Source organism: Eremothecium gossypii, chromosome VII (assembly GCF_000091025.4).
Source record: "Eremothecium gossypii ATCC 10895 chromosome VII, complete sequence".
NCBI lineage: Eukaryota > Fungi > Ascomycota > Saccharomycetes > Saccharomycetales > Saccharomycetaceae > Eremothecium > Eremothecium gossypii.
In genome coordinates, this window is record NC_005788.4 from 1,476,435 (window position 1) to 1,490,919 (window position 14,485).

At 61.7% G+C, this 14,485-nt stretch overlaps 11 protein-coding genes across 11 annotated transcripts; 5 read left to right on the plus strand and 6 right to left on the minus strand.

Moving 5' to 3' along the window:
* Positions 1-30: 30 nt before the first annotated feature.
* PEX32 (Pex32p) lies at positions 31-1,179 on the minus strand (the record flags this gene model as incomplete). The annotated part of the gene is made up of 1 exon (NM_211943.1): positions 31-1,179. One exon carries the CDS (start codon positions 1,177-1,179, stop codon positions 31-33), a length of 1,149 nt encoding a protein of 382 aa, NP_986881.1.
* Positions 1,180-1,320: 141 nt separating this feature from the next.
* On the plus strand, positions 1,321-1,695 carry POP7 (ribonuclease P/MRP protein subunit POP7; the record flags this gene model as incomplete). The annotated part of the gene is made up of 1 exon (NM_211944.1): positions 1,321-1,695. One exon carries the CDS (start codon positions 1,321-1,323, stop codon positions 1,693-1,695), a length of 375 nt encoding a protein of 124 aa, NP_986882.1.
* An 8-nt stretch (positions 1,696-1,703) lies between these two features.
* Positions 1,704-2,171, minus strand: AGOS_AGR217C (uncharacterized protein; the record flags this gene model as incomplete). Its single annotated transcript, NM_211945.2, has 1 exon — positions 1,704-2,171. One exon carries the CDS (start codon positions 2,169-2,171, stop codon positions 1,704-1,706), a length of 468 nt encoding a protein of 155 aa, NP_986883.2.
* An 80-nt stretch (positions 2,172-2,251) lies between these two features.
* DAL3 (ureidoglycolate hydrolase) lies at positions 2,252-2,893 on the minus strand (the record flags this gene model as incomplete). The annotated part of the gene is made up of 1 exon (NM_211946.1): positions 2,252-2,893. The coding sequence occupies one exon, from the start codon at positions 2,891-2,893 to the stop codon at positions 2,252-2,254; it is 642 nt and encodes a 213-aa protein (NP_986884.1).
* Positions 2,894-3,084: 191 nt separating this feature from the next.
* TYR1 (prephenate dehydrogenase (NADP(+))) lies at positions 3,085-4,413 on the plus strand (the record flags this gene model as incomplete). Its single annotated transcript, NM_211947.2, has 1 exon — positions 3,085-4,413. The coding sequence occupies one exon, from the start codon at positions 3,085-3,087 to the stop codon at positions 4,411-4,413; it is 1,329 nt and encodes a 442-aa protein (NP_986885.2).
* Positions 4,414-4,553: 140 nt separating this feature from the next.
* On the minus strand, positions 4,554-5,231 carry UBS1 (Ubs1p; the record flags this gene model as incomplete). The annotated part of the gene is made up of 1 exon (NM_211948.2): positions 4,554-5,231. One exon carries the CDS (start codon positions 5,229-5,231, stop codon positions 4,554-4,556), a length of 678 nt encoding a protein of 225 aa, NP_986886.2.
* Positions 5,232-5,517: 286 nt separating this feature from the next.
* On the plus strand, positions 5,518-6,069 carry ARL1 (Arf family GTPase ARL1; the record flags this gene model as incomplete). The annotated part of the gene is made up of 1 exon (NM_211949.2): positions 5,518-6,069. The coding sequence occupies one exon, from the start codon at positions 5,518-5,520 to the stop codon at positions 6,067-6,069; it is 552 nt and encodes a 183-aa protein (NP_986887.2).
* Positions 6,070-6,234: 165 nt separating this feature from the next.
* Positions 6,235-8,233, plus strand: CQD1 (Cqd1p; the record flags this gene model as incomplete). The annotated part of the gene is made up of 2 exons (NM_211950.2): positions 6,235-7,991; positions 8,053-8,233. The coding sequence occupies 2 exons, from the start codon at positions 6,235-6,237 to the stop codon at positions 8,231-8,233; spliced, it is 1,938 nt and encodes a 645-aa protein (NP_986888.2).
* Positions 8,234-8,556: 323 nt separating this feature from the next.
* Positions 8,557-12,522, plus strand: GDE1 (glycerophosphocholine phosphodiesterase; the record flags this gene model as incomplete). Its single annotated transcript, NM_211951.2, has 1 exon — positions 8,557-12,522. One exon carries the CDS (start codon positions 8,557-8,559, stop codon positions 12,520-12,522), a length of 3,966 nt encoding a protein of 1,321 aa, NP_986889.2.
* An 80-nt stretch (positions 12,523-12,602) lies between these two features.
* AGOS_AGR224C (AGR224Cp) lies at positions 12,603-12,929 on the minus strand (the record flags this gene model as incomplete). Its single annotated transcript, NM_211952.1, has 1 exon — positions 12,603-12,929. The coding sequence occupies one exon, from the start codon at positions 12,927-12,929 to the stop codon at positions 12,603-12,605; it is 327 nt and encodes a 108-aa protein (NP_986890.1).
* A 330-nt stretch (positions 12,930-13,259) lies between these two features.
* Positions 13,260-14,459, minus strand: CAR1 (arginase; the record flags this gene model as incomplete). The annotated part of the gene is made up of 1 exon (NM_211953.1): positions 13,260-14,459. One exon carries the CDS (start codon positions 14,457-14,459, stop codon positions 13,260-13,262), a length of 1,200 nt encoding a protein of 399 aa, NP_986891.1.
* Between the last annotated feature and the right edge of the window lie 26 nt (positions 14,460-14,485).

Genomic DNA, 14,485 nt, shown 5'->3' on the forward strand with positions numbered 1-14,485 from the left:
ATCATTACAAGTGACATTGAGGCAGGCGGGTCATCCCTTTATCCTGAAGGCCCTGCGTTTCCAAGTGCGATGCCTCGTGTAGCAACCAATAGAGTCCTTAGATCCGAGAAAATTCCACTCGGTGTCGCAGTAGGACCACGGAGAGTGCTGCCATGTGTCGTCCACCCAGTGCCAGTCGCGGGCGACAGTCTCCTGCAGGCGCCAGGGGGACGGCGAGGCGCGGTGCTGCGGGTCCAGCGCCAGCGAGTAGCGCTGGCGCTCGTAGGGCAGCAGCGTGTGCGACCACCCGTCCTTGGGCCACTTGCGCTCGTTTTCGTCGATGCAGAACTCCACGATGCAGACCTTGATGTAGTCCGTAGACTCCATGTCGACCGTGGCCGCGGCGTCGCTGATCAGCAGCGACTGCAGCTTGAGCTGCAGCTGCGCGCCGGACAGCCGCTGCAGCGCGCGCGGGAAGGGCACCACCTCGTCCTCGCTCAACACGCGGTACCGCAGCGGCTGCCCGCTGCGGCGGCCGCGCAGGCTCAGGCGCCAAAAACGGTAGTAAGCGACGCGCACCGGCAGGCTGCGCCAGCACAGCAGCAGCGTGCACTGGAACCACGTCGAGTGGTACGTCGATGCCAGCACCAGGAACCACGTGAAACACTCCAGCGGCGTCAGCACGCGCACCAGCACCCAGTGCAGCGGCGTCAGCACCGCGACCAGCTTCAGCGCCGCCCACACGTCCACCACCAGCCGCCGCCGCAGTCCGGATCCAAGCACCTCCACCCGCAGCCGCTGCAGCTTGTCCAGCACCGACTCCAGCACGATCACGATGTCGTCCACCGTCGGCGCCTCGCTCTCCTGCATCTCTTTCAGCGTGCTGTGCACGTAGTATACCGCCGACAGCCCCAGGAACCCCGCGCTGACGAACGACATCCACGACTCGAACGCGCGCGTCCGGTCCACCTCCGCGTACAGCGTCTGCGCGCTGAAGTATAGTAGCACCAGGTACACAAACCCCAGGCACGTGTCCTCCTGGATCCACATCATGTTGTTCAGTACCGAATCCACGATAACCAGCACCGGGTAGAACTGATACAGCGCCTGCGACACCACCGGCGACGTCGTAAACGTCAGCGACGGTTTTTGCCCGCGGCTCTGCGCAAACTTGGCGTGGTACTTCCTCGAACTTCCCATCGTACCGCTCACAGCCTCGGGTGCCGCTCTTGGTCAAGAGCTGTTGGCTCGCTAGTTAAAGTAGTCACGGTTCCTGAGGCCGAAATTCGGCTAAAATGCGAACTTCCCCAACTACAGCCCCGCTCCAGCAACAGAACAGCAATGGGAGAGTCCGCGAGGAAGACCGTGCGGCGGCTGCCCACAGTCAAGACGGCGGATGGACGCGCCACACACGTGCTGTACGTCAAAAGCGGGATGCCCTACGTGAGCGGGATCAAGCGCGTGGCGCGGTGGCTGGAGGCGCTAGACTCGCGCCGCAGCGGGGGAGAGCGGCACGTCACGCTCCTCGGGCTCGGACGCGCGGCCGAGCGCACACTGAGCGTGGCGTGCCACTTCCAGGGCGCGCGGCGCGTGGAGGTGCGGACGCTGAGCACGGAGGTGCTGGACGAGCTGGCCGCAGCCGACGCGGAGGACGAGCCCTGCGAGCTGCGCGCGCGGCGAGTCAGCGGGGTGGAGGTACGCATATACGCTTTATAAGTACATAGTCAAGGCTCCGCGGGGTCCGCGGCGATCACGTGCTCGAGCTCGGCGAGCTCGCGCGCCAGCTGGGGCGGCGCGCCGGCGCCGGCGTACGTCTGCAGCAGCTGGCGGGCGACTGCGGCGGCGTCGCGACGGCGGCCGAGGAAGTAGAGGCGTTGGTAGACGGCGGCGAGGCGCTGGCGCTCCTGCTTGGTGCGCGCGGCGGCCGCGGGCGCCGCGCGGTCGAGCCAGCCCTCGTCCGTGCACTCGGGACCGCCGTCACGCTCGAAGTACTGCTGCAGCTGCTCGCAGTACTGCTCTTCTGTCTGGCCCTTGCGCACGCGGGTCTTGCCGGTGGCCTTGCGCACGAGCACCTCGCCGGTCGCGCTGTCGAGCGCGACGGGGAGGGTGACCGCCTGGTTGGGGCGCCCGTCGCGCCCGCCGGCGCTGTCGCCGGCGGTGGGCACCACGATATCCTGGACGCTGGCTGTCATCGCTGGGGCTTCGGTGACGGCCAGGCGGAGCGCTGCGGGCGGCCGGCAAAAAAATCGCACTGCGCGGGAGCGATGAGCTCTCATTGGGCGTGCGCGTAGACGGCGAGCTGCAGCGGATCGGGCGTGTAGCTGTGCTCGACGCAGTCCGCTTCGGGCTGCTGCGGGTCGTCCAGTACGTGTGTGAGCGAGAGAAAGTCGACGTAGTCCTGGGGCGCGGCGGCGATCATTGGCGCGTGCCAGACACCGGGCGCATACGTCACGGCGTGCGTGCCGGCGCACACGAAGGCTCGCAGCGTGAGGAGGTCGGGTTCGCCCCGCGCGGAGGGCCGGGCCACGACAACGATGTACACGGGGCCCGAGCCCTGGCCGATGGGCACGAATGTCTGCGAAGTGAAGGGGTGCTGTTCGAGCACGGGCACGGGGTGGCGCAGCACGTGTGGCGTGGGGGAGGTGGCTAGCGCGCAGCGGAGCTGGGGCGGGACGAAGCTCCGGAAGAGGTGCCACGCGGGCTCCCGCACGGCGGACCCGAGGAGACAGCGGGTGGTGCCGGCGTGAACCTTGACTGCGGTGCCCTGGTTGGCGTTGCGCGCGGCGCAGCCCGCGAGCTGGTCGCTGTGCGACATAAGCGACCCGTAGGGCTCGAACGCTGCGGCGGTGATCGGCACGGGCACTATCATGGGCGGTCGGCCGGGCGTGCACGGACGACGGCGGCGTGGGCCCATATATACCACGGGGCCGGGCGGCGCCAAGGGCCTGCAGCCCGCGTGAGGCCACGGGGTGTGCGCCGGCGCTGCATGAGTGGCGCTGGCTCGCGGACCTTTCCACGTGACTCATCGGCGATCAAAATTATGAAACCTGGGGTGCGCAACGTCTTGCATCTCCCACGCGCCGACCAGCTGAGCGCAGATTCACTATGGTGAGCGCAGAGAACGTGGCAGAATGGAAGCGCTTGCGCAAGATCGGTATCATTGGGATGGGCGCGATGGGGCAGCTATACGCGGAGCGGTTTTCCGCGGCGGGCTGGCAGGTGCTGTGTTGCGACAGGTCTGAAAGGTACGCAGAGTTGGTGGCCAAGTACGCAGACAGCGCGCTCACAATTCTACAGAATGGCTACCTGGTGTCCCGGGAATGCGACTACATCATTTACTCGGTGGAGGCCGCGAACATCGGCGCGATTGTGGCTCAGTATGGGCCATCGACAAAGCTGGGAGCCATTGTCGGCGGGCAGACAAGCTGCAAGAGCGGCGAGCTCCAGGCATTCGAGCAGCACCTGCCGGCGGACGTGGACATCGTGACGGTGCATTCGCTGCACGGGCCAAAAGTGGACCCCGAGGGCCAGCCGTTGGTCCTCATCGACCACCGCACGTCGCGGCCGGACTCGTTCCCCTTTGTGGAGGCGCTGATGTCCTGCCTGCGGAGCAGGCACGTGTATATCACAGGCGAGGAACACGACCAAATCACGGCCGACACGCAGGCCATCACGCACGCGGCATTCCTCAGCATGGGCCTGGCCTGGTACAAGCGGCAGGTGTACCCCTGGGATGCGGGCGCCGGCAAGTGGTGCGGCGGCCTCGAAAACGCCAAGATGAACATCTCGCTGCGCATCTATTCCAACAAGTGGCACGTCTACGCAGGGCTCGCGATCACGAACCCGACCGCTCACTGTCACGTGACGGTCTACGCGCAGAGCGCGACAGACCTCTTCACGCTCATGATCGAGCACCGCAAGGACACGCTGCGCGACCGGCTGCTCGCCGCCAAGGCGGCTGTCTTCCGGCACCGCCGCGGCAACCTGCTGCTCGACGACGCGATGCTGGACCGCTTTTCGCTGTCTAAGGCGCCGCTGCCGCCCGGCTCCACGCCGCCGCCGAACTCGCACCTCTCGCTGCTCGCCATCGTCGACAGCTGGCACCGGCTCGGCATCGACCCCTATGACCACATGCTCTGCAGCACGCCGCTCTTCCGGATCTTCCTCGGCGTTTCCGAATACCTGTTCCTGGCGCCCGGCCTCCTGGAGCGCACCATCGCGCACGCCGTCGACGACAGCACGTTCCGCGCGGACGACCTCGAGTTCGTCGCCGCCGCGCGCTCGTGGTCTCAGCTCATCTCCTTCGGCAACTTCGACCTCTACCGCCGCCAGTTCGAGGAGGTACAGCGCTTCTTCGAGCCCATGTTCCCCGATGCGACACGCATCGGCAACGCGATGATCCGCACCATCCTCGCCCACGACCCCGGCGCCTAGCACACAGATAGATTCTTGCCTACATAGCGCGCCGCCGCGCGAGATCTTGCCCGGCGCAGCCCGCCGGCCAGCGATGTCTGATTATGTACCATGCAAACGTGCTCCTAGATATTGTCCTTATGTAGCTACCCGCGCCGCGGCTACGCCCGCCGCCGCCGCCGCGCCTCCTCCTCGCACGCGCCTCGCGGCACCGCCCGCCCCGCTGCCCGCTGCCGCTTGGCCGCGCGCGCGCCCGCGTCCGTCTCGCTGTCGCACGCCTGCGTGTCCGCGCTGCGCGCGCCGCCGTCGCACGCCACCAGCTCCGCCGCGCGCGCCCCGAACGCACCGCCCGCGCGCTCGCGCCCGTGCTCTGCCAGGTACTCGCGCACCTGCGCCAGCCCTGTTGCACTCAGCGCCCCGCCGCACAGCGCCCCGAACTGCGCCCGGAACTCACGGCACACCACCCGGTTCCACGCCCGCATCAGCTCCGCGCTCTCCCGGTGCGCGACCCCGAAAAACAGCCCGGCCACCCGCCGGTACAGCCCGGCCAGCCCCCCGCCGCCCGCCAGCTCTCGAGCCACTGGCGCCCCGCACACGTTGCGCTGCAGCGGCACGTATGAGTTCGGCGTGCAGCTGCGCAGCACCACCACCGGCGCCCCGCCGCGCTCGCCCACGTAGCACATGCAGTATATCTCCCTCTCGCCCATCCCATCGTACAGCACCAGGTGCCAGACATGCACATTATTCTCCTGCGGCCGGATCCACCGTCCCAGCCCGCCCTCCGCGTACTGCATCCGCTTCCAGTCGCGCAGAAGCCCTCGTATCAGCGCCGAAACCATCTCTGCTTGCCGCCCTCGCCGCCGCCGCCTCCGCAAAACTGCTCTATATATACTGAAGCCGCGCTGCAGAACCGCGCGGAAACCACCGGACCTCCGTTGAAAGGCATTTGCTGCTCCAGCGCTGCCGCCGGGTAAGCGGTGGGCCTCTTGCGCAGCGCGCGAAAAAGCCGGCAGAGGGCTTACTAAGTGCTCTTGTACATGGTGGCCAGCAGGTTCACGGGCGGCAGCAGTGGACAGCGTCGGCACCAGCAGCCACAACACACAGCGCAAGCAGCGCAGCGGCGCAATGGGAAATCTCTTTAGCTCGATGTTCGATAGACTGTGGGGCGTCAACAAGGAACTGCGGATCCTGATCCTGGGGCTGGACGGCGCGGGCAAGACCACGATCCTGTACCGGCTGCAGGTGGGCGAGGTGGTGACGACCAAGCCGACGATTGGGTTCAACGTGGAGACACTGACGTACCGCAACCTCAAGCTCAATGTGTGGGACCTGGGCGGGCAGACGAGCATCCGGCCATACTGGCGCTGCTACTACGCGAACACGGCGGCGGTGATCTTCGTGGTGGACTCGACGGACAAGGACCGGATGGGGGTGGCGGCGCGCGAGCTGCACACGATGCTGCAGGAGGAGGAGCTGCAGGACGCGGCGCTGCTGGTGTTTGCCAACAAGCAGGACCAGCCGGGCGCGCAGAGTGCGTCGGAGGTGTCGCGCGAGCTGCGGCTAGCGGAGCTCAAGGACCGCAGCTGGAGCATCGTCGCGGCGAGCGCGCTGCGGGGCGAAGGCATCACGGAGGGCCTGGACTGGCTGATCGACGTGATGCGCGAGGAGCAATTGTAGTAGCATCGGGGCGTGCGCGCCCGCTCTGTATACGTATGTAGCGAAGGCATTTACGGCGTGGGAGACTGCGGCACCGGCAGGCGAAAAATCGGCGGGGGCCCCGTGGGGGGCGCGCGCGTATATATCGGGCGAGCTGGCAGAGTGCCGACGGGCGAGAAGGGCGAGATGCGGTTTCGGTTCCAGCAGTTCAGGTTCTTCGGGGCGCCGCGGGCGGGCGCGCGGTGGCGCGCGCTTGTGCCGCCGGTGCTGATGCTGCCGGCGGCGGCGGCGGCTTCGCGGCAGCTGCTCGCGCCGGTGCGCTGCGACGCGCTGCTGCCGGACGCGCGCGGCGACACATACGAGATGGGGCTGTACCTGGCCTCGCAGCGGGAGCTGCGGGAGGCGCGGGAGCGGCGGCGGGATGGGCGCGGGCGCGGCGGCGTGCTGCGCGTGCTGCGCATGCTGCTGTACGGGCTGCACGACGCGGTGGTAGAGCCCGTGCGCACGGTGCTGCGGCTGCTGCAGCTGTCGGCGGTGTTCGTGCCCGTGCTGCTGGCGTTCCCGGTGACGCTGGTGGGGCGGACGGTGCGCGCGGGCAGCCACGGGGAGCGCAGCGAGACGCAGGGCGCGCTGTTGTGGTACCGGCTGGTGCGCAAGGCGCTGGAGTGGGCGGGGCCCAGCTTCATCAAGCTGGGGCAGTGGGCGGGCTCGCGCACGGACATCTTCTCGGAGGGGCTGTGCGCGGAGCTCGGGCGGCTGCACAGCAGCGCCAAGCCGCACGGGCTGCAGTACACCAAGCGGGCGATTGTGGAGGCGCTCGGCGTGCAGAGCTTCGAGGAGGTGTTTGAGGAGTTCCGGGAGCAGCCGCTAGGCTGCGGCGCGATTGCGCAGGTGTATGTGGGGAAACTGCGCGAGGAGCTAGTCCGGGCGAAGGGCGTGGACCTGGGCCCCGGCGGCAACCGGTGGTGCGCGGTTAAGGTCGTGCACCCGCACGCGGCCCGGCAAATCAGCCGCGACCTGCGCCTGATGCGGTTCTTCGCGGCGGCAGTGGACGCGTTGCCCACGATGGAGTGGCTGTCGCTGCCCGCCGAGGTGGAGCAGTTCTCGATTCTGATGAACATCCAGCTGGACATGCGCATCGAGTGCAACAACCTGGCCAAGTTCAACGATAACTTCCGCGGCCACACGCAGATCCGCTTCCCGCGCGGGTTTGTGGAATTAACGTCGCGCAGCGTTCTTTTCGAAGAGTACATCGACGGCTTCCCCATGGAGGCCTTCCTGAAGGTCAAGAACCGCATTGGCGACACCTCCCTGTGCCAGAAGGTCAGCGAGCCGTTTATTTCGTCTTTCCTCAAGATGATGATCCTCGATGACTTCATACACTCGGACCTGCATGCAGGCAACGTGATGCTGCGCTTCGTGCGCACCGACAAGCTCGAGCGCCACATTCTGTCGCCAGAAGACGAAACCTCGGATGTGGTCCGCCGCCTGGTCGGCATGCATCGCGACCACGACCCCGGCTTCGACGTTGCCCTGCGCGAGGTGCTCAGGGACTACACTCCGCAGATATGCTTCATCGACACCGGCCTCATCACAGAGCTCAACGAACGCAACCGTACTAACTTTATCGCTCTGTTCAATGCCCTAGCACAGTTCAATGGCCGCCGTGCCGGCGAGCTCATGATAGAGCGCTCGCGCACGCCGGAGACAGCCGTCGACAAGGACGCCTTCGCCCTGAAGGTCGACCGCCTCGTCAAGACCGTGAAGCAGCGCACCTTTACGCTCGGTACCGTCTCAATAGGCGACCTGCTTGAGCAGATGCTATCCATGGTCCGCACACACCACGTGCGCATGGAGGGCGACTTCGTTTCCGTGGTCGTCGCTATTCTACTGCTCGAGGGCATCGGTCGCCAACTCGACCCAGAGCTCGATCTCTTCGCAAGGTATGTACCCCACGGGCCCCTCTGAGGCGCCACACTCCCGAACACTACTAACACCCCCCAGTTCTATACCGTTCCTACGTGAGTTCGGAATGCGCCGCGAGAACCAGCGCATGCTGCACGACATGGGTCGTTGGCCGATGCTCAAGGTTTGGCTGGGTCTGGAACTACGCCAGCTCATGACGCTATCCGTGCGTATCATCAATGACCTCGTTAAAACGGATCAGCTATGTCCTAGCTACTGAAGGCCAAAAAGAAATATATAAAAGTAACGCTGGTGCCTTTCCACCTTATCCACGTGCGCGAAGCTCGGGCGTTAAGGCTACGAGCTACGCTTGCCGATGTGTTTGAGGAAGGCCAGGGTGCTCGTGCCTAGCATTCATTCCGCGCACATGTGTACATATATACTAGCTTTATAGGCCACACAACAAACAGATATGCGCACGGCTGGAGATATCTCGGCATACACCGCGTGGCACAGTGTTTTTCCTTGACTTCTGCATATTAGAGGTTTGTATAGGGGATACTAGCTTCAGCTGGGGAGCACACAGACTAGGCTAGGACAAGTATGAAGTTCGGCAAGACATTTCCCAACCATCAGGTGCCGGAATGGGCACACAAGTACGTGAATTACAAGGGTCTGAAGAAGCAGATCAAGGAAATCACGTTGGTGCAGGATGCGCTGTTCCGCCAGGAGCAAGGCGCAGCTTCGCAGGACGGACCCGCTCGGCGGCGGGGAAGAGAGAGCAAGGAGCAGTATCTTGGCCATCCAGAGGTGAAGAAGCTGCTTGCAGCATTTTTCTTTGCCCTGGACCGGGATATCGAGAAGGTGGACGGTTTCTACAACATGCAGTTTATGGAGTATGACCGGCGGCTGAGGAAGCTTCTATCAAGCGCGCAGCTGGCAGACATCACGTCGGTACAGCGCGGCGCTACCGGCTACCTGCACGCGCCACTTCCGCAGTACATAGCATACGGGGAGCGCGAACGGGATGGATTGCCAGAGCGCTATGTACCGCCGCACGCCACTGACATGTCGGAGGACCTAGCGGAGGTGCTGACGATTCTGCTGGAGCTGCGGTCGCACTTCCGCAACCTGAAGTGGTACGGTGAGCTCAACAAGCGGGCATTCACGAAAATCATGAAGAAACTGGATAAGAAGGTTGGCACAAACCAGCAGCACTCCTACTTCCAGGCCCGCATTAAGCCCTTAGAATTTGCTGACGATACACCGATCGTCAAGGCGCTAGCTACCATTAATGAGATCCTAGATCGCATCTCGCCCTGCGTGAAGGATCTACAGGATAAACTACGCGGCGAAGACCGTCGTCTGCTCCAAGGCTCGTCGTCGCCAATTGATGTGGCGTCCCAGCTAGTTACCAAGGATGACGGGGCGGGCTTGATAAACGAGCTCATTTCTATGTACCGTTCTGTTGTCCTGATACCGACGCGGACGCTGGTGACGCTATTGAATAAGTCCGCTTTATCGCGGTCCTTCAGCTGTGTGGATGAAATCCTTGGTATTATACCTACGCTCGGAGATCCATCCGATATAAATGGCAGAAACTTCTTCCATCATCATGTAATTGCACTGGGCAAAAAGCGGACCAAGAGTCTCGAAGAGCGTGATAACATAAACTCGCTACTGAGCGACTCTCTCGATCTAGAGGCAGCGATACCCCCGGAACCCAATACTAGACTTGTTGGTGCTTTTGGTCCGGATGGCGTTAACTCTGACGACTCTCCAGCTCCCCTGTCACACATATTACAACAGTTGCCAGCCCATTTAAGACCGTCGCTGTTACAAAGAGATAACTACAAGCGAACGCCGCTACATTACTCTGCCCAATATGGTCTATGTGAGGTTACCAGGATAATTCTGCAGGCTCTGAGTGAGTGGGATGCTTGGAATGCAGACGTTGCAATCGATGATATTGACGTGTGGGGAGATTCGGAGAACCTCACACCATTGCATTTGGCTGTTATCGGGACACACCCTCTTACTGTCAGCACGCTATTGTCGTTTATGAACCCAGAGAAATCTCTTAACAGCCCTCGTTTGCTACACCTCGCGACAAGACTAAACTCGCCGTCTTTGTTAAATTCTTTATTGTCTGCTAAGGGCTTTGATATTGACTATCAGGAGCCGGAAAATCTCGAGACTGCTCTTTATGTTGCTTGCAAGTTAGACATCTATGAGGCGGCCGAATATCTAGTTAAACAGGGTGCAAATATGGAACTTGGTGAGAAGCTTTTTGGCTGGACCCCAATCTTTGCGGCAGCGACTGAAGGGTACGCGCGTATCGTCCAATTATTAGTGGATCATGGGGCCAAATATGATCTTTTTGATGAGAGCGGTTGGACACCAATGGAGCACGCGGCTCTGCGGGGACATTTGGATATCTCTCAACTCATTCGCATAACAGATAATAAAGCGATCACTCGGCCGAAGTTCGCCACCGACTGGAACAAGTCTACCAGACCAACAGAAACCACGAATGGTTTGTTATCCGCATTAACACCATCAGAATCTGGGTCTACAACCACGGGCTCCGAAAACAAGAGCTCTTCTTTGACACCTAGCACCAGCAATGAAATGTATGCTCTGCCAGCACGCTCTTCAACGTCAATAGACAAGATATCTGAACCAAACAAAGGAAACCACAGGAAGGTTTTGAAGTCCCAGCTAAGCCACGGTAAGGTACAAACTATTAAGGACACACAATTGCCGCAGCAGCCGATTAAGTCTTTCGGTCATAGCTTCCTGCAGAAAGACGAGTCTGTTATCCTTTTGACTTTGGGCACTAATGATAATCGCAGTACCATACCTGCTGTTTCTCTGAATAAGGTTCCTGTTGCTAAGGCTTCCTCAACGGAGCTAGATACAGCGTTATCTTTGTTGGTTACATGCATGGATAATTTGGATGCAGAACCTGTTATGCTGGACCTTCCATTGCATGAGAACTTGGATTCGGTCACTTTTAAAGTCCCATACAAGAAAGATTCCTCTTATACTATATTTTTTGATATCGTTCCCACCTATGGCTATTCAATGGCAAACATGAACCGCGAAAATTCCTCTGGTATGCATTCGAATGTTGGTAATAGTACTGGCCCCGCGTACCTAGACGCACAAGTGGGCCAGTGCGGCTCTCGTTTACACTATGACCAGCTTGGGAGAGATACACCAAACACTTACGATCAGCGTTCGCGGCACCAAGCATCCCAACAAAAGGAACAAATTGCCACGAAGAAGCAAAGTAAGATATTAGGGAGGGCAGTTGCTTTATTGGACTCCGCGCCAACTTCGGTGGGCCCCAACAGGCGCTCTATTGCGGAGGCTATCACTATACCTATCATTGGGAGCGACACACTTGAAGTCCTCGGGATTATTCGATTTGACTTCCTCGTAGTTACTCCGTTTGTCCACAAGAATTTATCAGTTGGACCTGCTGAAACGTATTGGAAATCGCTGGTTTCGACCCGGGTGATCGGACACAGAGGCTTGGGCAAAAACATGAACACGAACAAGTCGTTGCAGCTTGGCGAGAATACGGTGGAGTCCTTTATCGCAGCTGCCTCATTGGGTGCCTCGTATGTCGAATTCGATGTCCAGTTGACAAAGGATAACATTCCCGTTGTGTACCACGATTTTCTTGTTGCAGAATCGGGTGTCGATATTCCCATGCATGAGCTCACTTTGGAACAGTTTCTCGATCTGAACGGGGAGCGTCAAAGGCATCAGGACGCGAGAGAGGCCCACAGAAACCACAGGAGCCCGAACGGCAGACGCTTGTCCATGGATGACAGCTCTGCTGAGCTAATTAAGCGGTCCCTGATGATGCGGGGCGATGAAGACCGCACAGCTAGAGACCTTAACACAATATACGGCGACCGTATGCGGCTGACCAGAACGTTCAAGAAGAATGCCTTCAAAGCCAACTCCAGGGGTCATGCCATTGCATCTAGTTTTGTTACGCTAAAAGAGCTGTTCAAGAAGATCCCCCAGAATGTTGGCTTCAACATCGAGTGCAAGTATCCAATGGTAGACGAGGCCGAGGAGGAAGACATCGGCCCGATCGCCGTGGAAATGAACCATTGGATCGATACCGTGCTGGAGGTTGTCTACGACAACGTCGAGGGCCGTGACGTCATCTTTTCGTCGTTTCAGCCAGACGTGTGCCTCATGCTCTCCCTAAAGCAGCCCTCCTTCCCGATCCTGTTCCTAACGGAAGGTGGGACCGCGAAGCGCTGCGACATCCGCGCGGCGTCGCTGCAGAATGCCATCCGCTTCGCGCACCGCTGGAACCTGCTGGGCATCGTCTCGGCCGCGGCGCCAATCGTCATCGCGCCCCGCCTGGCCCAGATCGTCAAGTCCAGTGGCCTTGTGTGCGTGACGTACGGCGTCGAGAACAACGACCCCGAGATCGCCCGCGTCGAGATGGACGCCGGCGTCGACGCGGTCATCGTCGACAGCGTGCTCGCGGTCCGCAAGGGCCTCACCCGCGAGGCACAGGACGCCGACACGCTCTAAGAACAAATCGTGATTCACTAAGCAGAAGATATATCGTTATGTAGAGCCTGCCGGGTCCCAGGCTAATCCACCCATTGCCGTCACAAAATCGTAACCGAGATGCGCCGCCCGTGCCCCCGCGCGCCGCCCTGCAGACTCGCGCCCGCGCTCTGCATCGTCAGCTTCTCCAAGCTGACTAACTTGTCGGTCACGTGATCATCCTTGAACATTTCCCCGATCTGGTGCTTGCCCGCGTCATCCGTGAACACCTGCAACGTCTTCGTCTGCGCCGCCTCGTTGATGTGGTGGTACTCGTCCGGGAAGGGCTGGATGTGCTCGACCGTCAGTTCGTTCAATTGGATGAACTTCATCACTGTGAGGTTCGACACCTCGACTGGAATATTCGAAACTATCACACTGTGCGCCATGGGGACTCTGTTTGTACTGCCGCCTTGTTGCGCCACTGATGCTGCCACCGCAACGTCCAGCTTATATACCCGCGTGGAAAGTTGTCGAATTGTGACATAGCCGACGCTATCGTACCATTTACACCTGGGAGAGATATGCGGTTGTCCCTGGGCTGACTTTAAACCGCGCGCCCCACAGCCGTGCTTCCGGACGAAATGGCCGGCCTTTGCCGAGCTTCCCCGGATTAGCACCGCGTGCGGCTCAAGCACGACGTTAAGGGGACAGTTTCGCTGTTTTTAGGGGGCGCGTGCCCGATTACTAACGTACGTAGTATGCTACCGCGAGCGCCTCTAAAGGAGAGTCTCGCCGAGCGCGCAGCGCGCTATGGAGCAGCCCGTCTGGACCGTGTCGACCACGTGCAGGTCGTGGGCGGCTAGCTCCGGGTTACACTCGACCACGTCGAGCGCCACCAGGTTACCCGTCTCAGCCACGCGCTCGACAATGAACAGGCCCTCGCGCAGCGTCAGGCCGCCGCGCACGGGCGTGCCGGTGGCGGGCACGTACATGGGGTCGATCGCGTCGACGTCATAGCTCACCATGACCGGCCCCGTGCCGTCCGGGTTGATGGCCGCCAGCGCCATCTCCACGACCTTGTTGATGCCGTAGCGGTCCACGTGGTACATGGAGAAGGCGGTGATGCCGAGGCGGCGCAGAATCTCCTTTTCCTCGGGGTCCACGTCGCGCAGGCCGATGTACGCGATCTTGGACGGGCGCAGCGTGCCCGGCACCCACGCCAGCGGCGCGGGCCAGCTCTCGCGCTCCAGGCCCATCAGAAACGACACCGGGCACCCGTGCAGGTTGCCGGACTCGGTCGACGCCAGCGTGTTAATGTCCGCGTGCGCATCCACCCACAGCAGTCCCGCGTCCGGGTACCGGTCCAGCACGCCGGACACCGTGCCGATGGCAATCGAGTGGTCGCCGCCCAGCGTCACCGGCAGCCGCCCCGCGTGCGCGGCCGCGCGCACCGCGTCGTGGATCAGGTGCGTCGCCTCGCCCACCAACGTCGGGTTTTTCGCGCGCCCGACCACCTCTGTCGCGCGCTGCTTGCGCTCCTCGAAGTCGTGCCCATCCAGCGGCCGCTGCACCTCGATCTCCCACCCGAGGCCCTCCACGCCCTCGCGCAGGCCCTGCTTCAGCAGGTACTTGGGGCCGTCCTCCACGCCCGACTTGCCCTGCCCGCCGCTGAACGGCGCCATCACCAGCGACGCCTTCTTGCTCTCGAAAAACTTGTAGTGGGGGTGTTCGTTGTGTGCCATGCCGCTTGTCTGCCTGCTGCCTGCGGCCGCGCCGCGCCCGTTATATACGCCACCCGCCCCGCCGCCGCGCCCCGCCGCTCTCCAGCGCCTGCACTTAGCATCGCTTGCCGCTGAGCTTTGTTTTGCAGTTAAGTGAAAAAGTTGCCGAGGCCCGCGCGCGGCGCCGTGTGCGCCCAGACACAAACCGCCGCCCACTCCGAGCCAGGAACGGCGCCAGCAGTTTCTTTGTGCCATAAGGCGGCGGTGAAACAGCTATATAG